Raw genomic sequence first — 18,588 nt, forward strand, 5'->3', positions numbered from 1 at the left:
AATAAAACAATCCAACTATGAGCAGGGAAGCAGGGTTGCCATAGAAACGTTGGATTGAGAAGGAGGCTTGGTTAACAGTACAGGGAGTGCTCAATGTAAGGGCGGAAATACACTCCACTGTGGACTCAGAAAACAATACTTAAGATGGTGCTGCCTAACCCCTGGAAACAAGTTTTTTAAAGTTTCTTTAAACAGTAAGTAATATGCGATTTGGGCTGGATTACAGCGACTATAGTTTGGTAATTATAATGGACTAAATGAAAAGGGAGTTTACTTTCTCTTTAAGGTAAAAATCATCTGCCTTTAGAACCACTTCAACAGTTTGCCAATCTCAAAGAATCAGTGTACTTGTTCTATTGGCACTCCCCTGACCTAAGCAATCCTACCCTATTTACCAAGATCCAATAGCTGTGACCTTCACTTATTGTTTACATTCGGCGGTGAAAGGCTCCCTTTCTTGGTCACGCATGCATATTACTGCCCCACTCCTATGGGACTCGTCTATCTCCGACTCCCAGGCAGTAAAGGGTCCCATATATGTGCAAGGGACCATAATGTGCGAGGTGCGGCCCAGTGAGGGAACCTTTCACCCCTGAGTGTAAACAAACTCTGGTGTCCTCGCTCATTGGACCTCATCTGAGTGATTTCTTAGGTCTGGTCAAAGGGGTAAAAATTGCATTCTGTCTGAAAGCGCACTTACTCTTTAGGTCATGTTCCTCGTAAGCGGCAAAAACCTTTATATGCAGCTTGTTAACAATGATTGCTATTTCGAAAACAATATTTTCATTTTTTCCTCATAGATAAGGCTCAGTGCTTGGTAAATCCGGCTGACAGAACAGACTGTGGATATCCAGGAATTAGTTCCGAAGAATGCCATTCTAGAGGATGCTGCTTCAACTCTTCCATTGCCGGGGTCAAATGGTGCTTCTTCCCCAATGGCTACAGTAAGGGTTTTCCCTATTCTATCATTTCCATTTTTTTTTGTTTAAATAAAGTTCTGTTTATTGGATGCCGGGGGGGGGGGGGTTGCCCTTCTTGGCTTTGATCATCCTCAGGTAGAACGTCAACTCTTTGCCTTCCAGGAGGTATCCATCTGCCCGGGCACACTGACCCGGCCTAGAGGTGATGCATGCAAGCAGTTTGCCCTGTTGAAACTGTTCTTTGCCGTCTTCTTGCTCTCGTATTTTTTCTGGGTTTTCTTGAATCTTTTCCTGTCGAGGATTTCTTCTTCTTCAGGAGCCAGTTTGGCCCCCTTCTTGCACCTGAGCGATGCACCTTGTACCACTGCCTGTAGGGGTTGCTGTCAATCTGGACGATGCAATTCTTCACCAGAGTTTTGGTTCTGATCAGCTTGTTGTTCGATGCGTTGTACGCAACATTCATGATTCTCGTCTTCCGGGTGTAGCACTCAGATCCCCAAGAGAAGTTTCCAGCATGCAACCTCAGAGCGCAGTACTTCTTATTCCCTCCCTGGACTCTCGCGGTGTAGATACGGCGTGGGCCAGTCTCGGTGTTGGCGGCCCAGCTCTTACTTCCTCTTCATGTGGTACGGCTTCCTTTTGCCTCTGGTCTTGCGGCGCTTGTGCCAGTTAACCCTTCACATAACCAGGTCTCAGGCGCTGGCTGGAAAGAGGTATTTTCCATTTTTATTATTATGATATACTATTTTTACAGTGCCAATAGTTTCTGCAGTGCTGCACAATAACAACCAGTGTTAGTACCTGAATTTGACTTGGTATTGGCCTCTTACAATCACTTATGTAGCAGAGCTTAGACTGGGAGAGAAAGAAGCATCCTAAACAGCCATTCATATATACTACAGTGGTCATGGGCTAACAAAGAACATGCTGATAGGAGGAGTGTTTAGAGTGATAGAGAGACAATCTTATCAGTCTGCTGCTTCTTGTTTTACTGTCCAGCCGCTAGAGGGGGGGCACAGCTGGCCCACCTGCTCAAACTCACATGAAAGTATTTCATCTATATGTTTAACTGTTTGCCTAACAGTGCCACAGATACGTGCGTTAATACGAAATGGTCTAATGGATGGCTGCTGCTCCAATTATTGATAATATCAATAAAACCAAGTAAAGGATAGTGTGAGTAGTGCGAGTCCACACACCAACCAACTCTCCTCTGTGCAAATATATAGGTACATACAGTTGTGCTCATAAGTTTACATACCCTGACAGAATTTATGATTTCTTGGCCATTTTTCAGAGAATATAAATGATAACACAAAAACTTTTCTTTCGCTCATGGTTAGTGTTTGGATGACGCCATTTATTATCAATCAACTGTGTTTACTCTTTTTAAATCATAATGGCAACAGAAACTACTCAAATGACCCTGATCAAAAGTTTACATACCCTGGTGATTTTGGCCTGATAACATGCACACAAGTTGGCACAAAGAGGTTTACCATTCTCACTTGTGATATTTTTTCTTGTAATTAGTGTGTGTGTATAAAAGGCCAATGAGTTTCTGGACTCCTGACAGACCCTTGCATCTTTCATCCAGTGCTGCACTGACATTTCTGGATTCTGAGTCATGGGAAAAGCAAAAGAATTATCAAAAGATCTATGGGAAAAGGTAGTTGAACTTTACAAAACAGGAAAGGGATATAAAAAGATAACCAAAGAATTGAGAATGCCAATCAGCAATGTTTAAACTCTAATCTAGAAGTGGTAAATGAGCGGGTTCTGTTGAAATCAAACCACGGTCAGGTAGACCAATTACAATTTCAGCCACAACTGCCAGGAAAATTGTTCGGGATGCAAAGAAAAACCCACAAATAACTTCAGGTGACATACAGGACTCTCTGAAAACACGTGGTGTGGCTGTTTCAAGATGCACAATAAGGAGGCACTTGAAGAAAGATGGGCTGCATGGGCGAGTCACCAGAAGAAAGCCATTACTACGCAAATGCCACAAAGTATCCCACTTACAATACGCCAAACAGCACAGAGACAAGCCACAAACCTTCCGGCACAAAGTCGTTTGGAGTGATGAGACCAAAATTGAGCTTTTGGCCACAACCATAAACGCTACATTTGGAGAGGAGTCAACAAGGCCTATGATGAAAGGTACACCATTCCTACTGTGAAACACGGAGGTGGATCGCTGATGTTTTGGGGATGTGTGAGTTACAAAGGCACAGGAAATTTGGTCAAAATTTATGGCAAGATGAATGCAGTATGTTATCAAAAAATACTGAAGGGATATTTGCATTCATCATCCAGGAAGCTGGACATGGGATGTACATAGGACATGCCAACATGACAATGATTCAAAACACAAGGCCAAGTTGACCTGTCATTGGCTACAGCAGAATAAAGTGAAAGTTCTAGAGTAACCATCTCAGTCTCCTGACCTCATTATCATTGAGCCACTCTGGGGAGATCTCAAACGTGCAGTTCATGCAAGACAGCCCAAGAATGTACAGGAACTGGAGGCTTTTTGCCAAGAGGAATGGGCAGCTTTAGCATCTGAGAAGATAATGAGCCTCATCCACAAATATCACAAAAGACTTCAAGCTGCCATTGATGATAAAGGGGGCAATACACAGTATTAACCCCCCTGACGGTATTCCCGAGTCTGGCTCGGGGTGGAATTTTTATACCAAAAGCGGTAACCCTGAGCCAGACTCGGGACCGCATCGCTGGATCCAGGAGGAAGCTTACTTACCTTCTCCCTCGGATCCAGCGATGTCCCCGCGCTGTACAAGCGAGCCGTGTCTCGCTCGATCTATCACAGAGCTGATCTCTGTTCCCTGTGAGCGTTGGGACGCACGGGGACGGAGATCGGCGCCAAATTCAAAAAGTGAAACACACAGTAAACATACAGTATAATGTAATCTTACAGATTACATTGCTGTATGTAATAATTTCACATCCCCTTTGTCCCTAGTGTTCTGTCCAGTGTCCTGCATGCAGTTTTATATAATAAAAACTGTTCTTTATGCCTGGAAACTGGAGATTGTCCATAGCAACCAAAACTGTCACTTTACATCAAAAATGATTTTAGACCAGCTAGAAAACAGTGATAATAAATTGTAATCACTCGCAGAATTGAGCGATAGCGATTTGTGCGGAGATCCGTCTTTAAATATTGAAAAGTAATAACAGTGACAATTCTGCAACTGAGCAAATTTCAGTGTTTTTGATTTGATTACATTATTGAATAATTGTTATTATTGTTATATTATTATTTGGTACAATTATTTATAATTATTTATTATATTATAATTTATGATTTCATTTTTCAAACTTTATCATACCCGGGATGTCTGCTAGACTCTGGTTTGGACAGATTTAAGTGAGTTATTGCTAAGAATTACAGGACTACAATATAAAACGCCAAATTTTCATGCAAAATAATTGTACCGCTTTTAGCACCTAAAATCCGAAATAATCGTACCGCCAGGGAGGTTAAGAACTGGGGTATGTAAACTTTTAATCAGGGTAATTTGGGTAGTTTCTGTTGTGATTGGGATTTAAAAAGAGTAAACACAGTAGATTGATAATAAATGGCTTCAGCCAAATACTAACCATGAGTGAAAGAAAGGTTTTTGTGTTATCATTCATATTCTCAGAAAAATGGCTGAGAAATCATAAATTCTGCCAGGGTATGTAAACTTATGAGCACAACTGTATATACAGTATGTGATTTAGCAATGCAAAATGGTGTAAACATGAATCCAAAAAAATATTAATGCATTAAGTTACACTTTCTATAAACAATGCCTAATTAGATGAATTTATATATGTGCAAAATACAAAAAAAGTGCAAATGCAACAAAATGTGCGAAGCAAGCATGAAATGTGTATTTCAAACATAATATTTCCAATTACTCTTCATAGATAAAGTTCAGTGCTTGGTAAATCCGGCTGACAGAACAGACTGTGGATATCCAGGAATTAGTTCTGAAGAATGCCATTCCAGAGGATGCTGCTTCAACTCATCCATTGCCGGGGTCAAATGGTGCTTCTACGCCAATGGCTACAGTAAGGGTTATTTCCTATGCTATTGTAGCTTTATTCTTTTCACTCTCTGCGGCCACTGATGGCCCAACCTGAATAGAATTTAAGAGCAGAGTCTTTATAATCTGTGTGATCAGGACAGGATCTCTAACAAGCGCAGTGCCTCCACTCAATTGGGCCGTGTGGATAGCAAGTGAAATCCCAATTGAGAAATGTATCATCCACATAGACAGTAGTCCACACAGCTTTGTATTTGAAATTCCATGTATTGAAGAAATAACATTCAGTGAACCACCCAACACAGGGTTGCCAACCGCCAGTAAATTTACTGACAGTTTGTAATAATCTGCGATTTTTTTACAACTGCCAGTAAATATCAGGGGCTGATAATTTCATGCTGTGTTGACTTTTTAAGTGTAACTCAAGCAAATAACTTTGTTAAAGGTATTGTCAGTGTTTCCATATCATGTATATACTGTTCAAATATTCACTTTGTTAGTTTTCAATAGAAGTTTTGCAATTTCTCAGGTTACCAGTAAAAAATGTGCTCCGGCAGTACATTTTCCATGTTTTGTCAGTAAAAAATGCTGTGGGAGGTTTGCAACCCTGATCCAACATATGGTATTTTCCAAACAGGAACATGAAATCTTTACCAGTCTGTATGAATGTCTCAGTGAGGGGAAGCTGCAGCAACCCACTCTGTGCTCTCTCAGCAGGAATCCACTGTTCTCTCTCTTGCCCCACACTTATCCAAGAACCCTTGCCATACCTCTGCTCTTATTGATTACCTCATCCTTGGCGAGAGAGAGAGAGAGCATAGCAGCCATATTGGAAAAGGGCGAAACAAACACTGCATGACAGGAGTTCATTTCCATTTTTATTATAATACACAATTTTTATAGTGCCAATAGTTTCTGTAGTGCTGCACAATAACAACCAGTGTAAGTACCTGAATTTGACTTGGTATTCGCCTCTTACAATCACTTATGTAGCAGAACTCACACTGGAAGAGAAAGAAGAATCCAAAACAGCCAGTCATATATGCCACAGTGCTCATGTGCTAACAAGAAATCTACTGATAGGAGGATTGTGTAGAGTGACAGAGAGATAATCACATCAGTCTGTTGCTTCTCCTTTTATTGTCCAGTCACTAGAAAGGGGGGGGGGGGCAACACTGTAAGGGTGCTGGCCATGAGAAATGAAATACAATCTATTTCTGGAGATTGGGTACATGTAAGGGCCAGTCTGCACACAGAAACAAATCTACCACCTGGCAAACTTGAAGGCTGGTAGAACATAACGTAAAAGCCAACCCCTCAGCACTCTCCTAAAATGTAAAATGCTGTTAAAGTCCAGCTGAACTCGAAAATTATCCCTTGCAGTGATGATGTGCCAGCATTGTAACTTCTGCTCAATCTTCTGTTTCTCCAATGCCGATCTGGCAAAGTGGTGTGCCTCCTCCCCCCTCCTCCTCCTCTCTGTACTAGACATGTGCGATTCGTTTCGTCCGAATCTCAAATTCGGGAGGATCCGAAATACGAATTGCCATGGGTCCGAATTCTGTACGAAAATACGAACTTTTGTTTACGAATCCGAAGGAGGAAGTCAGCACAGCACAGGGATGGTGGGAGCCCCTCATTTAACGAAAATTCCTATTTCGGATAGGAAATTCTTCAACGAAATTTCGTATTTCGGATAAAAACCAAACTTCCATCAGCATCGACTGTCATATTGAGGTATATTTTTGCCTTTAAATTCATCGTAACGAACGTTCGTACAAGTTAACGATCCTAACGGCAATTCGTATTTCGTACGAATTAAAACTGAATTTCAGACACGAAATACGAAGTACGAATTAATTTTAATACGAACTGTAACGGAACAGAACGAAACAAATTTATTGACGGCGACCATGTCTACTGTGTACAGGAAAACATCACATCAGGAGGAGGAGGGGCGGGTTCTGTGCAGTCTGCACTGGGTTTGTCCCCTGACCTAAACAATCCTATCCTATTTACCATGATCCAAAAGCTGTGGCCTCCGTTGTTTGTTTGCATTCAGTGGCGAAAGGCTCTCTTTCTTGGTTACACCTGCACATTACAGCTCCACCTCTACGGGTTATGTGTGGTTAGAAAAATTAGTTCTTCAAAAGAACCTGATGTGCAGAAAATAATGTTTTCAATAATTCTTTTCAGATAAGGCTGAGAGTGAGTTCTTCATAAGCACCTGAAAACTTTTCTGTGCAGCCTGAGAACATTTTGTAACTGCTATTTCGAAAATAAAATTTTCAATTATTCTTCATAGATACGGCTCAGTGCTCGGTGAGTCCGGCTGACAGAACAGACTGCGGATATCCAGGAATTAGTTCTGAAGAATGCCATTCCAGAGGATGCTGCTTCAACTCATCCATTCCCGGGGTCAAATGGTGCTTCTACGCCAATGGCTACAGTAAGGGTTTTTCCTATGCTATCATTTCCATTTTAATTATAATGTACTATTTTTATAGTGCCAATCGTTTCTGTAGTGCTGCTCAATAACCAGTGTAAGTATCTAAATTTGACTTGGTATTAGCCTCTTACAATCCTTTATGTAATAGAACTCATGCTGATAGGAGGAGTGTGTAGAGTGAAAGATATAATCACGTCAGTCTGTTGCTTTCCTTTTTATTGCCCAGTCACTAGAAAAGGGGGGAGGAGGGTGTTTTGCTTGCATCTATCTTTTAAGATTACTTTTCGATATAAGCAAGGAAACTTAGACCTCTGTGGTATAATAATGTGCTTTTACTAAACAAAAATTCTGTACATACAAACAATTACAATTATAGGAATACAGCACAAGACTGACAGATATACCTATAACAATAAAAATACTACCTACGTCCTAGCAAAACTATGGTCTGTATACAATAATAATACACAAAAAGGTTACCTAGCTTCGCTTACAGAAATGTCATGATCTCCTTGGCAATGAGGACCCCAGGTGATTGCAGGAGATCCGGCAAAAAGCATCTTCTGGTTCTGGCAGAGACCTTCCTTGGTGTTACATCATTACAGAGTCCTGCTCTCAATCTCTGTTCTTTGCTTTTATTTGGAAAGTTTTGAGAAGACAATCCCACCTGGGCGTATGCTTTTCTGCTCCATTAGGCCCCTTTCACACTGGGACGGTTTTCAGGCACTACAGCGCTAAAAATAGTGCCTGAAAAAAACGGCCCCTTTCACTCCAGTGTGAAACCCGAGGGATTTCACACTGGAGCAGTGTGCTAGCAGGATGGTGAAAAAAGTCCTGCTAGCTGCATTTTTGGAGCGGTGAAAGGAGCAGTTTATTCACCGCTCTTAAACCGCTCCTACCCTTTGAAATCAATGGGACAGCGCACCTATATACCGCTGGCAAAGAGCTACTGCAGCGGCGCTTTGTGGGTGGTTTTAACCCTTTTTCGGCCGTTAGCGAGGGTTAAAACCACCCCGCTAGAGGCCGCAGACCGCCGCTAAAATGATGGTAAATCGCCGCTAAAAATAGCGGCGCTTTACTGCTGACGGCCGCACCGCCACAGTGTGAAAGGGGCCTTACACTGATGTCAAATATAGCAAAAGTTCAAGCTAGGTATTTATAGGTAACTAGAACACCTATATAAACAATGGTATATATACACATATCATATACATATACACACATCTCAATGCATATTGTATACATAAAACACTTTAGATGCAACATATTCCGCCCTTGACTCTCCCAGACCTGGCCAGACCTTCTCACACTTACATCTTTATGTTTAACTGTTTGCCCGGTCTTTAACTTTAAGAATTGGAGCCCTTATTCTTTTGGCTCTCCCCTAACCTAAACAATCCTATCCTATTTACCACAATCCAATAGCTGTGGACTCTATCGTTTGTTTACATTCAATGGTGAAAGGCTCCCTTTCTTGGTTGCGTCTACACATTACAGCACCATCTCTAGGGGTTATGTGTGGTTAGAAGAATTCATTCTTAATAAGCACCTGAAAACATTTATGTGCATCCTGTGAACAATATTAATTGCTATTTCGAATATAATATTTTTAATTATTCTTCATAGATACGGCTCAGTGCTCTGTGAGTCCAGCTGACAGAACAGACTGCGGATATCCAGGAATTAGTTCTGAAGAATGCCATTCCAGAGGATGCTGCTTTGACCCATCCATTCCCGGGGTCAAATGGTGCTTCTTCCCCAACAACTACATTAAAGGTTATCTTTCTGCTTACAATCTAAAAGGGAAGGGCAAGTAATACAAAAAAATAATAACTGTGGGCGGGGGGGGGGGGGGGGGGGTCAGTTGATGGAGAAAAATATAATTCAGCTCTGAGGCAAGATAGGCTTGCCTGAAGATATGGGTTTCCAGAGATTGCCTAGTGAAGTAGTAGATAACTGGAGAGATTGCGGTAGGGGATTCCAGAGGAAAAGAGAGGCCTTGAACAACTACATTAAAGGTTATTTTTCTGCTTACAATCTAAAAGAGAAGTGCAAGTAATACAAATAGATAACTGATCAGGGATCAGTTGATGGAGAAAATAAAATTCAGCTCTGAGGCAAGATAGGCTTCCCTGAAGGTATGAGTTTAAACCCTTACCCAATCTCTCCAAATAACTGGAGAGATTGGGGAAGGGGATTCCAGAGGAAAAGAGAGGCCTTGAATTTGTCCTAAGCATGGGAGTAGGTGATAAAGGGTTTAGAGAGCAGCAGTGAAAGGCTCCCTGGTCACGCCTGCACATTCCAACCCCACCTCTATGGGGCTCATCTACTTTTGTCTCCCAGCCAAGAGATGTTCCCAAAGACATCCAAGGGCCTGTAATGTGCAGGCACGGCCAGGAGGGAGATCTTTTCACAACTGAATGTAAACAAACTCTGGAGTCCACGTGTGAGCATCTCAAGCCATCTGTTTCTCCCTGAACCTCAGCCCTTAGGGGCCACTCGGCAGTATTACGATAGCTAGATAGATATTACCTAAGGCCAGAATGTACTTACAGCATCAAATACTTCCCGGCGCAGCATGTCTTCCTGTTCACTTTTTCAGCAGGTGATATAGTCAGTTCCTACCTGTCCTGACACATGACTTTATAGTATATACTTAACTCCACCAGCTTGACTCACACATTGACAATTTACCACTATGATTTTATATGATTAGTTGCACAGGAAGCAACTGTATTTCACTCAGAAAGGCCTTGCACTTTGGGACTCCAGGCTCAGTCCCTAGGCAGGCATTGCACTCCAGTGGGCTCAATTATGGAGACCCAGCCACTAAGTGGGGAGCCTCTCTCATCTGCCACCATCACTGCTCCCACTGTTAGCTGGATGATACTTCTTCTGTCCTTTCAGCACAATAAGTTATTAATAACCTCAAGGTTTATACAGGTTACACTTGTTACCAGGCATCTCAATCTTTACAGAGTTAAATGTGAATTCACTTTTCTTCTTAACCCGGAAGGTTAAATATAACTTCAGTCCCAGCTCTCAGTTCTTTGTGATACACCATAACTACACATCACTATATTTCATGATTCTCTCTTTCTATTAAAGAAGAAGTAGTCAATATAGTAGTAAATTATACAGACTACTTATTCTTTAACAAACCCATTTACTAACCATGAATAAAGTATACTTGAGGTAGCATATCAGTACATCTACTTTACATGCTTGGCTTCATAGAACATAATACACCCTAAGGGCTGTGCAGATATTTTGCTGTGCATTTGTTTGTGTTGTTCCATAGTGGTGCTGCTGATTTGTGGTGATTTTCATACCTGGGAAGTTAGGAAGGATAAAGTCCGTTGCTGAGCCTGCCCTAGGTAATGGCCCATGTTGGAGGGGCATGGGGACAATGAAATAGATTACATAGTACACCGTCCTCTCAACACAGCTCCCACACCAACACTAGGTTGGTTCCCCTGTATTTATGCCCTATTAAGGGGGAATTGACACACATATAGGGAAAACCATGGCACAAAACATATTAACCCCCTACATGAACCAGCCAAGACTTAAATGTACACTTACAAAGATGTTGTAAGTAGCAAAAATATTCTACCAAGTAGACACCCTCCTACATAGATCTCATCCGAGTGAGGGTGGGGTTATTTAGGTCAGGGCAAAGGGGCAAGAATGATAGGTGCACTTTGTTTAAAAGCACACTTATTCTTTAAATCACACATTTGGTGTAACAATTCCTAATATTTTCTCATAAGCACCTAAACCTTTTATGTGCGGTCTGTAGACATTGAGTATTGCTATTTCAAAAATAATATTTTTATTATTACTCATAGATACGGCTCAGTGCTTGGTAAATCCAGCTGACAGAACAGACTGTGGATATCCAGGAATTAGTTCCGAAGAATGCCATTCCAGAGGATGCTGCTTCAACTCATCTATTCCCGGGGTCAAATGGTGCTTCTACGCCAAGGGTAGGAAGGAATCAAGTAAGGGTTTTTCCTATGCTATCATTTCCATTTTTAATATTATCATACACTATTTTTATAATGCCAATAGATTCTACAGTGCTGCACAATAACAACCAGTACCTGAATTCGACTTGGTGTGGTAGGCGCAGCACTATGAAGTGCCTTATGCGCTATGGCATTAGAAGAATTTTAAGTTCTGACCTTTTAGTCCAAACAGGACTATCTCTTATTCTATAATTCCTCTAGCACTGTTCTATGGAAGCAGTAGGTTTAAAGAGCACACAAACCTCTAAGATATCTTCTTTATTAGCTTCAGCTTTTCTTCATATAAACACTGACAATTTAGCAGCAGGCAGTGCATGTACAAACATGTGTTGAATAAAGTATAACAAAATGGCGGTTCAACTGTTCAATCTTGTCATTCTACATAAAAATAGTAGATATATTTCTCTCTTCAGTATCTGTACTTTCACTTTAAATACTTTAGAAACTTTATGATCTCTCTGAGAGGTATATATGAGGCTTAAGAAATAGTTTTGCTTGTTTGATATTGCAGTTTGGACACTTGTTTGCTTGTTTGAATGTTTGTTATGATGTTTGGTGATGTCTGTTTGATCATGTTTGATGATGTTTGTTTGGTGGAACTACAAGTGAACACATAACTAGTTCAGTACACCATTCTAATCACATTATTTAACGATAGTAACATATATAACTGTATTAAATACTTATTTTGGCCACTTGCTTCCATAAAACTGAACTCTGGCTGGATCTGTAATTTGTTCAGGTCCACTCTCTCTGATGTAATGAGATCTAGCAATGTGCTGGGTAATTTCCAGATAAAATAATAGGTGTAAGGCTGGCTGTGATTGGCCAAGACTCTTGCTCACTGGGAGATTGGCTGTGATTGGCCAAAACTCCCGAGAGTCACAAAGGCTTAACTTTATGTTTTCTGGTTTCAATTCTGCTGTCTTGAGCTTACCTTTTACTGTCATATAATGAATCTTAAAAGGCACATTTTTCTAATTTTGCTCCTGTGAACACAATATACAACTATTATAACAATAACAACAATATACAAATGTGTATAAAGTCACAGTAAATAACTCTGCTTTTATCTCTCACATGTGAGCATATAAACTATATTAAAGTTATTAGCAGGTCTAGCTGTACATGCATGTAAGTCACATTAGCAACCTAGGACAGGTCTTAGCTGGCCAGCTACACTTGGTATTGGCCTCTTACAATCCCTTGTGTAGCAAAACTCGGACTGGGAGAGAAAGACGCATCCTCAACAGCCATTCATATGCTGTATGCTACAGTGCTCATGTGCTAACAAGGAACATGCTGATAGAAGCGCGTAGAGTGACAGAGGGATAATCTCATTAGTCTGTTGCTTCTCCTTTTATTGTTCAGTCACTAGAAGGGGGGCACAGATGGCCAGACCTTCTCACACTTACATGAAAGTATTACATCAATATGTTTAACTTTTTACCATGGCTTCGGCTTGCAAGAATTGGAGCCCTTATTCTTTTGGCTCTCCCATGACCTAAACAATGATATCCTATTTACCATGATCCAATAGCTGTGGCCTCCATTGTTTGTTTACATTCAATGGTGAAAGGCTCCCTTTCCTGGTTGCGTCTACACATTACAGCGCCATCTCTAGGAGTTATGTGTGGTTAGAAGAATAAGTTCTTAAATAGCACCTGAAAATGTTTATTTGCAGCCTGTGAACAATATTAATTTCTATTTCGAAAATAATATTTTTAATTATTCTTCATAGATACGGCTCAGTGCTCGGTGAGTCCGGCTGACAGAACAGACTGCGGATATCCAGGAATTAGTTCTGAAGAATGCCAATCCAGAGGATGCTGCTTCAACCCATCTATTCCCGGGGTCAAATGGTGCTTCTACCCCAACAACTACATTAAAGGTTATTTTTCTGCTTACAATCTAAAAGGGAAGGGCAAGTAATACAAATAAATAATAACTGTGGGCGGGGGGGGGGGGGGGCAGTTGATGGAGAAAATATAATTCAGCTCTGAGGCAAGATAGGCTTGCCTGAAGATTTGGGTTTCCAGAGATTGCCTAAGTAGTGAAGTAGTAGATAACTGGAGAGATTGCTATAGGGGATTCCAGAGGAAAAGAGAGGCCTTGAATTCATCCTGAGCATTGGAGTAGGTGATGAAGCAGCTGGTGAGCAGCAGTGAAAGACTCCCTGGTCATGTCTGCACATTACAACCCCACCTCTATGGGGCTCTCTACTTTCATCTCCCAGCAAATAGATGTTCCCAAAGAAGTCCAAGGGCCTGTAATATGCAGGCGCAGCCAAGAGCGGGAGCCTTTCACAACTGAATGTAAACAAACGCTGGCGCCTATGTGTGAGCAGCTCAGGCCAGCTGTAGCTCCCTGAACCTTGTCCCTTAGGGGTCACTTAGGAGAATTATGATAGCTGTTTCATACATTTCGGTAAATTTGAAGTGTCCCGTAAACTTTCAGCCTTAATGCCACAATACGCTAACAGTATCCCACCCTTCCCGAAAGACCAGGTCTTCCTCTTCACTTCTTCAGCCGGTGACATGGTCTGTTCCTACTTGACACACCACTTCATATCATTTTGAAAAAGTAACAGTATATGCTTAACTCCACCAGCTTGACTCACACATTGACAATTTATCACTATCATGTTCCACCATTAGCTACACAAGTAACAATTGTATTTCACAGTTCTTTGTGAGACACCATAACTACACATTACTATATTTCATAATTCTCTCTTCCCAGTAAATTACACACACAACTTCTTCTTTAACAAACTCTGCTTACTAAACATAAATAAAGTATAGTTGTGGTAGCACATCTGTACATGTACTTTACATGCATGTCTGCATATAATATAATACACCCTACTGGTTGTGTGTATTTTTGGCTGTGTATTTGCTTCTGCTATTGCATAGTGGTGCTGCTGATTTGTGGTGCTGCTACCTGAAAAGTTAGTTAGGATTGTTCATACCTTAGATAACATGTCCCATTGGAGGAGCATGCGGACAGTGAAACATATTACATAGTACACCGTCCTCTCAGCACAGCTCTCACACCAGACAGCCCCAGACTAGGTTGGTTCCCCTGTATTTATGCCCTATTACACGGGAAGTGACACACATTCAGGATAAACCATGTCACAAAAAATATCAATCCCCTACATGCACCAGCCAAGACTTAAAGGTGCACTTATAAAGATGCTGTCAGTAGCAAAAATATTCTAACTTTCCAACAGACTAGGTATGACAGGATCAGTTCGTCAGACAATCCGATCGGGCTAGTCTGATCGGTTTCAAAAAAAATCAGACGGACCTAGAAATAGAACATGTTTCAAATCTATCCGACAGACTCAATTCCAACGGACTAAAATCGGGAAAACCGTTCGTCTGTGTGCTAGTCCGATGGCCAAATACGACGCAAGGGCAAGTATTGGCTACTGGGTATTGAACTTCCTTGTTTTGTCCCATTAACGTCATCACGTTCAAAACGAACGTCTGTTTGTGTGTGGCCAAGTTCGTTTATTTGGAAAGTCTGTCAGGAAGACCGTCGGACCTAGCCTGCTGGAAAGTCCAGTCGTGTGTACGCGGCATAACAAGTAGACACCCTCCTACGTGTGCTCTCATGGTTCTCATCTGAGTTAGGGTGGGATTTTTTAGATCAGGGCAAGAATAATAGGTGTACTGTGTTTAAAAGCACACTTATTCTTTTAGTCGCACATTTGGAGGAAAATTTCTTAATAGCTCCTGATAACCACTTAAGGACTGAGCCTCTTTCTGAGATTTGTTGTTTACAAGTTAAAAACATTTTTTTTTTTGCTAGAAAATTACTTAGAACCCCTAAACATTTTATATATTTTTTCTAACACCCTGGAGAATAAAATGGCGGTCGTTGCAATACTTTCTGTCACACCGTATTTGTGCAGCGGTCTTACAACCGCACTTTTTTTGGAAAAAATACACTTTTTTTTATTAAAAAATAAGACAACAGTAAAAATATTTTTTTTTTTTTTTTTTTTTATTGTGAAAGATAATGTTACGCCCAGTAAATTGATACCTAACATGTCACGCTTCAAAACTGCACCCGCTTGTGGAATGGTGACAAACTTTTACCCTTGAAAATCTCCACAGGCGACATTTAAAAAATTCTCCAGGTTGTATGTTTTGAGTTACAGTGGAGGTCTAGGGCTAGCATGATTGCTCTCGCTCTACTGATCATGGTGATACCTCACATGTGGGGTGTGAACACTGTTTTCATATGTGGGCACTGTTCACGTATGCATTCGCTTCTGCACACGAGCTCGGCGGGCAGGGTGCGTTTAAAAAAAAAATTATTTTAATTTTTTTTGCTTATTTACTTTACCTTTTATTTTTTACTTTTACACTGTTCTTTTAAAAAAAATGGTGTAATTCTTATTCCTATTACAAGGAATGTAAACATCCCTTGTAATTGAAAAAAAGCATGACAGGACCTCCTAAATATGAGATCTGGGGGTCAAAAAGACCTTACATCTCATATTTACACTAAAATGCAATAACATTTTTTTTTAATGTAATAAAAAAAAAAAAAAACGTGGATTTAAGAGCTATGGGTGGAAATGACGTCTTGATGTTGCTTCTGCCCTGCAATGGTATGGAGATGGGTGGCCATCTTCCCCGCACTTTCTCGTCTCCATACCAAGCCAGGAAGAGGACCCATTAGTCTCTGACCGTCGGCTTCGGTAAGCGTCGGAGGGCACTAGAGAGTGGTGGGGGGGGGGCCTCTCCTGCCACCGATAAAAGTGATCTCACGGCGAATCCGCCACAGAGACCACTTTTATCGGAAACGAGACCGCTCACTGAAGAAGAGGATACTGGGGTTATGGTAGCTAGCTGCTACAATAACAACGATATCCCTCTTCAAAGTGCCGATGTATATGGGTGTGAGCTGGGCGGAAGTGGTTAAGCACCCAAAACTTTTATGTGCTGTCCGTAAGCATTATTAATTGCTATTTCAAAAATAATATTTTTGTAATTTTTCCTCATAGATAAGGCTCAGTGCTTGGTAAATCCGGCTGACAGAACAGACTGTGGATATCCAGGAATTAGTTCTGAAGAATGTCATTCCAGAGGATGTTGCTTCAACTCATCTATTCCCGGGGTCAAATGGTGCTTCTTCCCCAACAACTACAGTAAGGGTTGCTTTTTCTGCTTTTCTGCTTATAATCTAAAAGAGAAGGGCAAGTATTACAAATAGATAATAACTGGGGGGATCACTTGATATATAGAAAATATAATTCAGCTCTGAGGCAGGATAGGCTTTCCTGAAGAGATGAGTTTCCAGAGTTTCCAGAGATTGCCTAAGTACTGGAGTAGTAGATAACTGGAGAGATTGGGGTAGGGGATTCTAGAAGAAAAGAGAGGCCTTGAATTCATCCTGAGCATGGTAGTAGGTGATGAAAGAGCTAGAGAGCAATAGTGAAAGACTCCCTCATCACGACTGTATGTTAAAAATCCCACCTCTATGGGTCTCATCTACTTTCGTCTCCCAGCAAGGAGATGTTCCCAAAGAAGTCCAAGGGTCTCTAATATGGAGGCATGGCCAGGAGAGGGAGCCTTTCACAACTCAATGTAAACAAACACTGGAGTCTATGTGCGGGCAGCTCAGGCCAGCTGTAGCCCCCTGAACCTACATGGGTGCATAAAACATAATATACCCTACTGGCTGTGCATATTTTTGGCTGTGCGTTTGCTTGTGTTGTTGGTTGTTGTATAGTGGTGCTACTGGTTTGTGGTGATGTTCATACCTGAAAAGGAGGTCAGGAAGGATAAAGTCCATTGTTGAAGCTGCCCTAGGTAATAGGTGGCATTGAAGGGGCATGCAGTGAAACAAATTACATAGTACATCGTCCTCTCAGCACAGCTCCCACACCGGACGGCCACAGACTAGGTTGGTTCCCCTGTATTTACAGGATGTCCTATTAAACGGGAACTGACACACATACAAGGGAAACCATGTCACAAAATCCCCTACATGCACCAGCCAAGAATTAAGGTACACTTACAATGATGCTGTCAAGTAGACACCCTCCTACATGTGCTCTCATGGATCTCATCTGAGTGAGGGTGGGATTGTTTAGGTTAGGGTAAAGGGACAAGAAGAATAAGCGCACTTTGAACAAAAGCACACTTATTTATTAAACCACACATTTGGTGGAAAATTTCTTAATTGTTTTAAGCACACAAACTTTTTATGTGCTGTCTGTAAACATTATTAATTGCTATTTCATAAATAATATTTTCAATTTTAACTCATAGATAAGGCTCAGTGCTTGGTAAATCCGGCAGACAGAACAGACTGTGGATATCCAGGAATTAGTTCCGAAGAATGCCATTCCAGAGGATGCTGCTTCAACTCATCTATTCCCGGGGTCAAATGGTGCTTCTACGCCAAGGGCTACGGTAAGGGTTTTTCCTATGCTATCATTTCCATTTTTATTATTATAATACACTATTTTTATAGTGCCAATAGTTTCTGTAGTTCTACACAATAACAACCAGCTAGTGATATACTGTATGCTACAGTGCTCATATGCTAACAAGGAACATGCTGATAGAAATGCGTAGAGTGACAGAGAGATAATCTCATTAGTCTGTTGCTTCTCCTTTTATTGTTCAGTCATTAGAAGGGGGGCACAGATGGCCAGACCTTCTCACACTTGCATGAAACTATTACATCTATATGTTTAACTTTTTACCATGGCTTCAGCTTGCAAGAATTGGAGCCCTTATTCTTTTGGCACTCCCGTGACATAAACAATCCTATCCTATTTACCATGATCCAATAGCGGTGGCCTCCATTGTTTGTTTACATTCAATGGTGAAAGGCTCCCTTTCTTCTGCACATTACAGCACCATCTCTAGGGGTTATGTGTGGTTAGAAGAATGAGTTCTAAACTGCTTAAGGACCGCCTCCTGCACATACTGTGAAAGATAATGTTACGCAGAGTAAATTGATACCCAACATGTTACGCTTCAAAATTGTGCCCGCTTGTGGAATGGCGACAAACTTTTACCCTTACAAATCTCCATAGGCGACATTTAAAAAATTATACAGGTTGTATTTTTTGAGTTACAGTAGAGGTCTAGGGCTAG

The 18,588-nt window shown here is 41.1% G+C and overlaps 1 protein-coding gene and 1 pseudogene across 7 annotated transcripts in view; one reads left to right on the forward strand and one right to left on the reverse strand.

Annotated features, from left to right (window-relative positions):
• Positions 1 to 18,588, forward strand: part of LOC143981749 (uncharacterized) — a 70,642-nt gene that overhangs the window by 12,713 nt on the left and 39,341 nt on the right. For 3 of the 7 annotated variants that reach the window (XM_077479817.1, XM_077479819.1, XM_077479820.1), the window contains exons 4-11: positions 801 to 944; positions 4,860 to 5,003; positions 7,284 to 7,427; positions 9,054 to 9,203; positions 11,279 to 11,431; positions 13,200 to 13,349; positions 16,482 to 16,625; positions 17,752 to 17,895. In XM_077479817.1, the coding sequence (XP_077335943.1) occupies positions 801 to 944; positions 4,860 to 5,003; positions 7,284 to 7,427; positions 9,054 to 9,203; positions 11,279 to 11,431; positions 13,200 to 13,349; positions 16,482 to 16,625; positions 17,752 to 17,895 (1,173 nt within the window). The remainder of the gene's footprint in view (positions 1 to 800; positions 945 to 4,859; positions 5,004 to 7,283; positions 7,428 to 9,053; positions 9,204 to 11,278; positions 11,432 to 13,199; positions 13,350 to 16,481; positions 16,626 to 17,751; positions 17,896 to 18,588) is intronic. The other 4 variants (XM_077479818.1, XM_077479823.1, XM_077479822.1 and 1 more) reach the window with 4 other exon arrangements.
• LOC143981472 (small ribosomal subunit protein eS8 pseudogene) lies at positions 1,002 to 3,269 on the reverse strand (annotated as a pseudogene).

Source organism: Lithobates pipiens, unplaced genomic scaffold (assembly GCF_037356315.1).
Source record: "Lithobates pipiens isolate NorthernLeopardFrog02 unplaced genomic scaffold, aLitPip1_a1.2 Scaffold_16, whole genome shotgun sequence".
NCBI classification, from domain to species: Eukaryota; Metazoa; Chordata; class Amphibia; order Anura; family Ranidae; genus Lithobates; species Lithobates pipiens.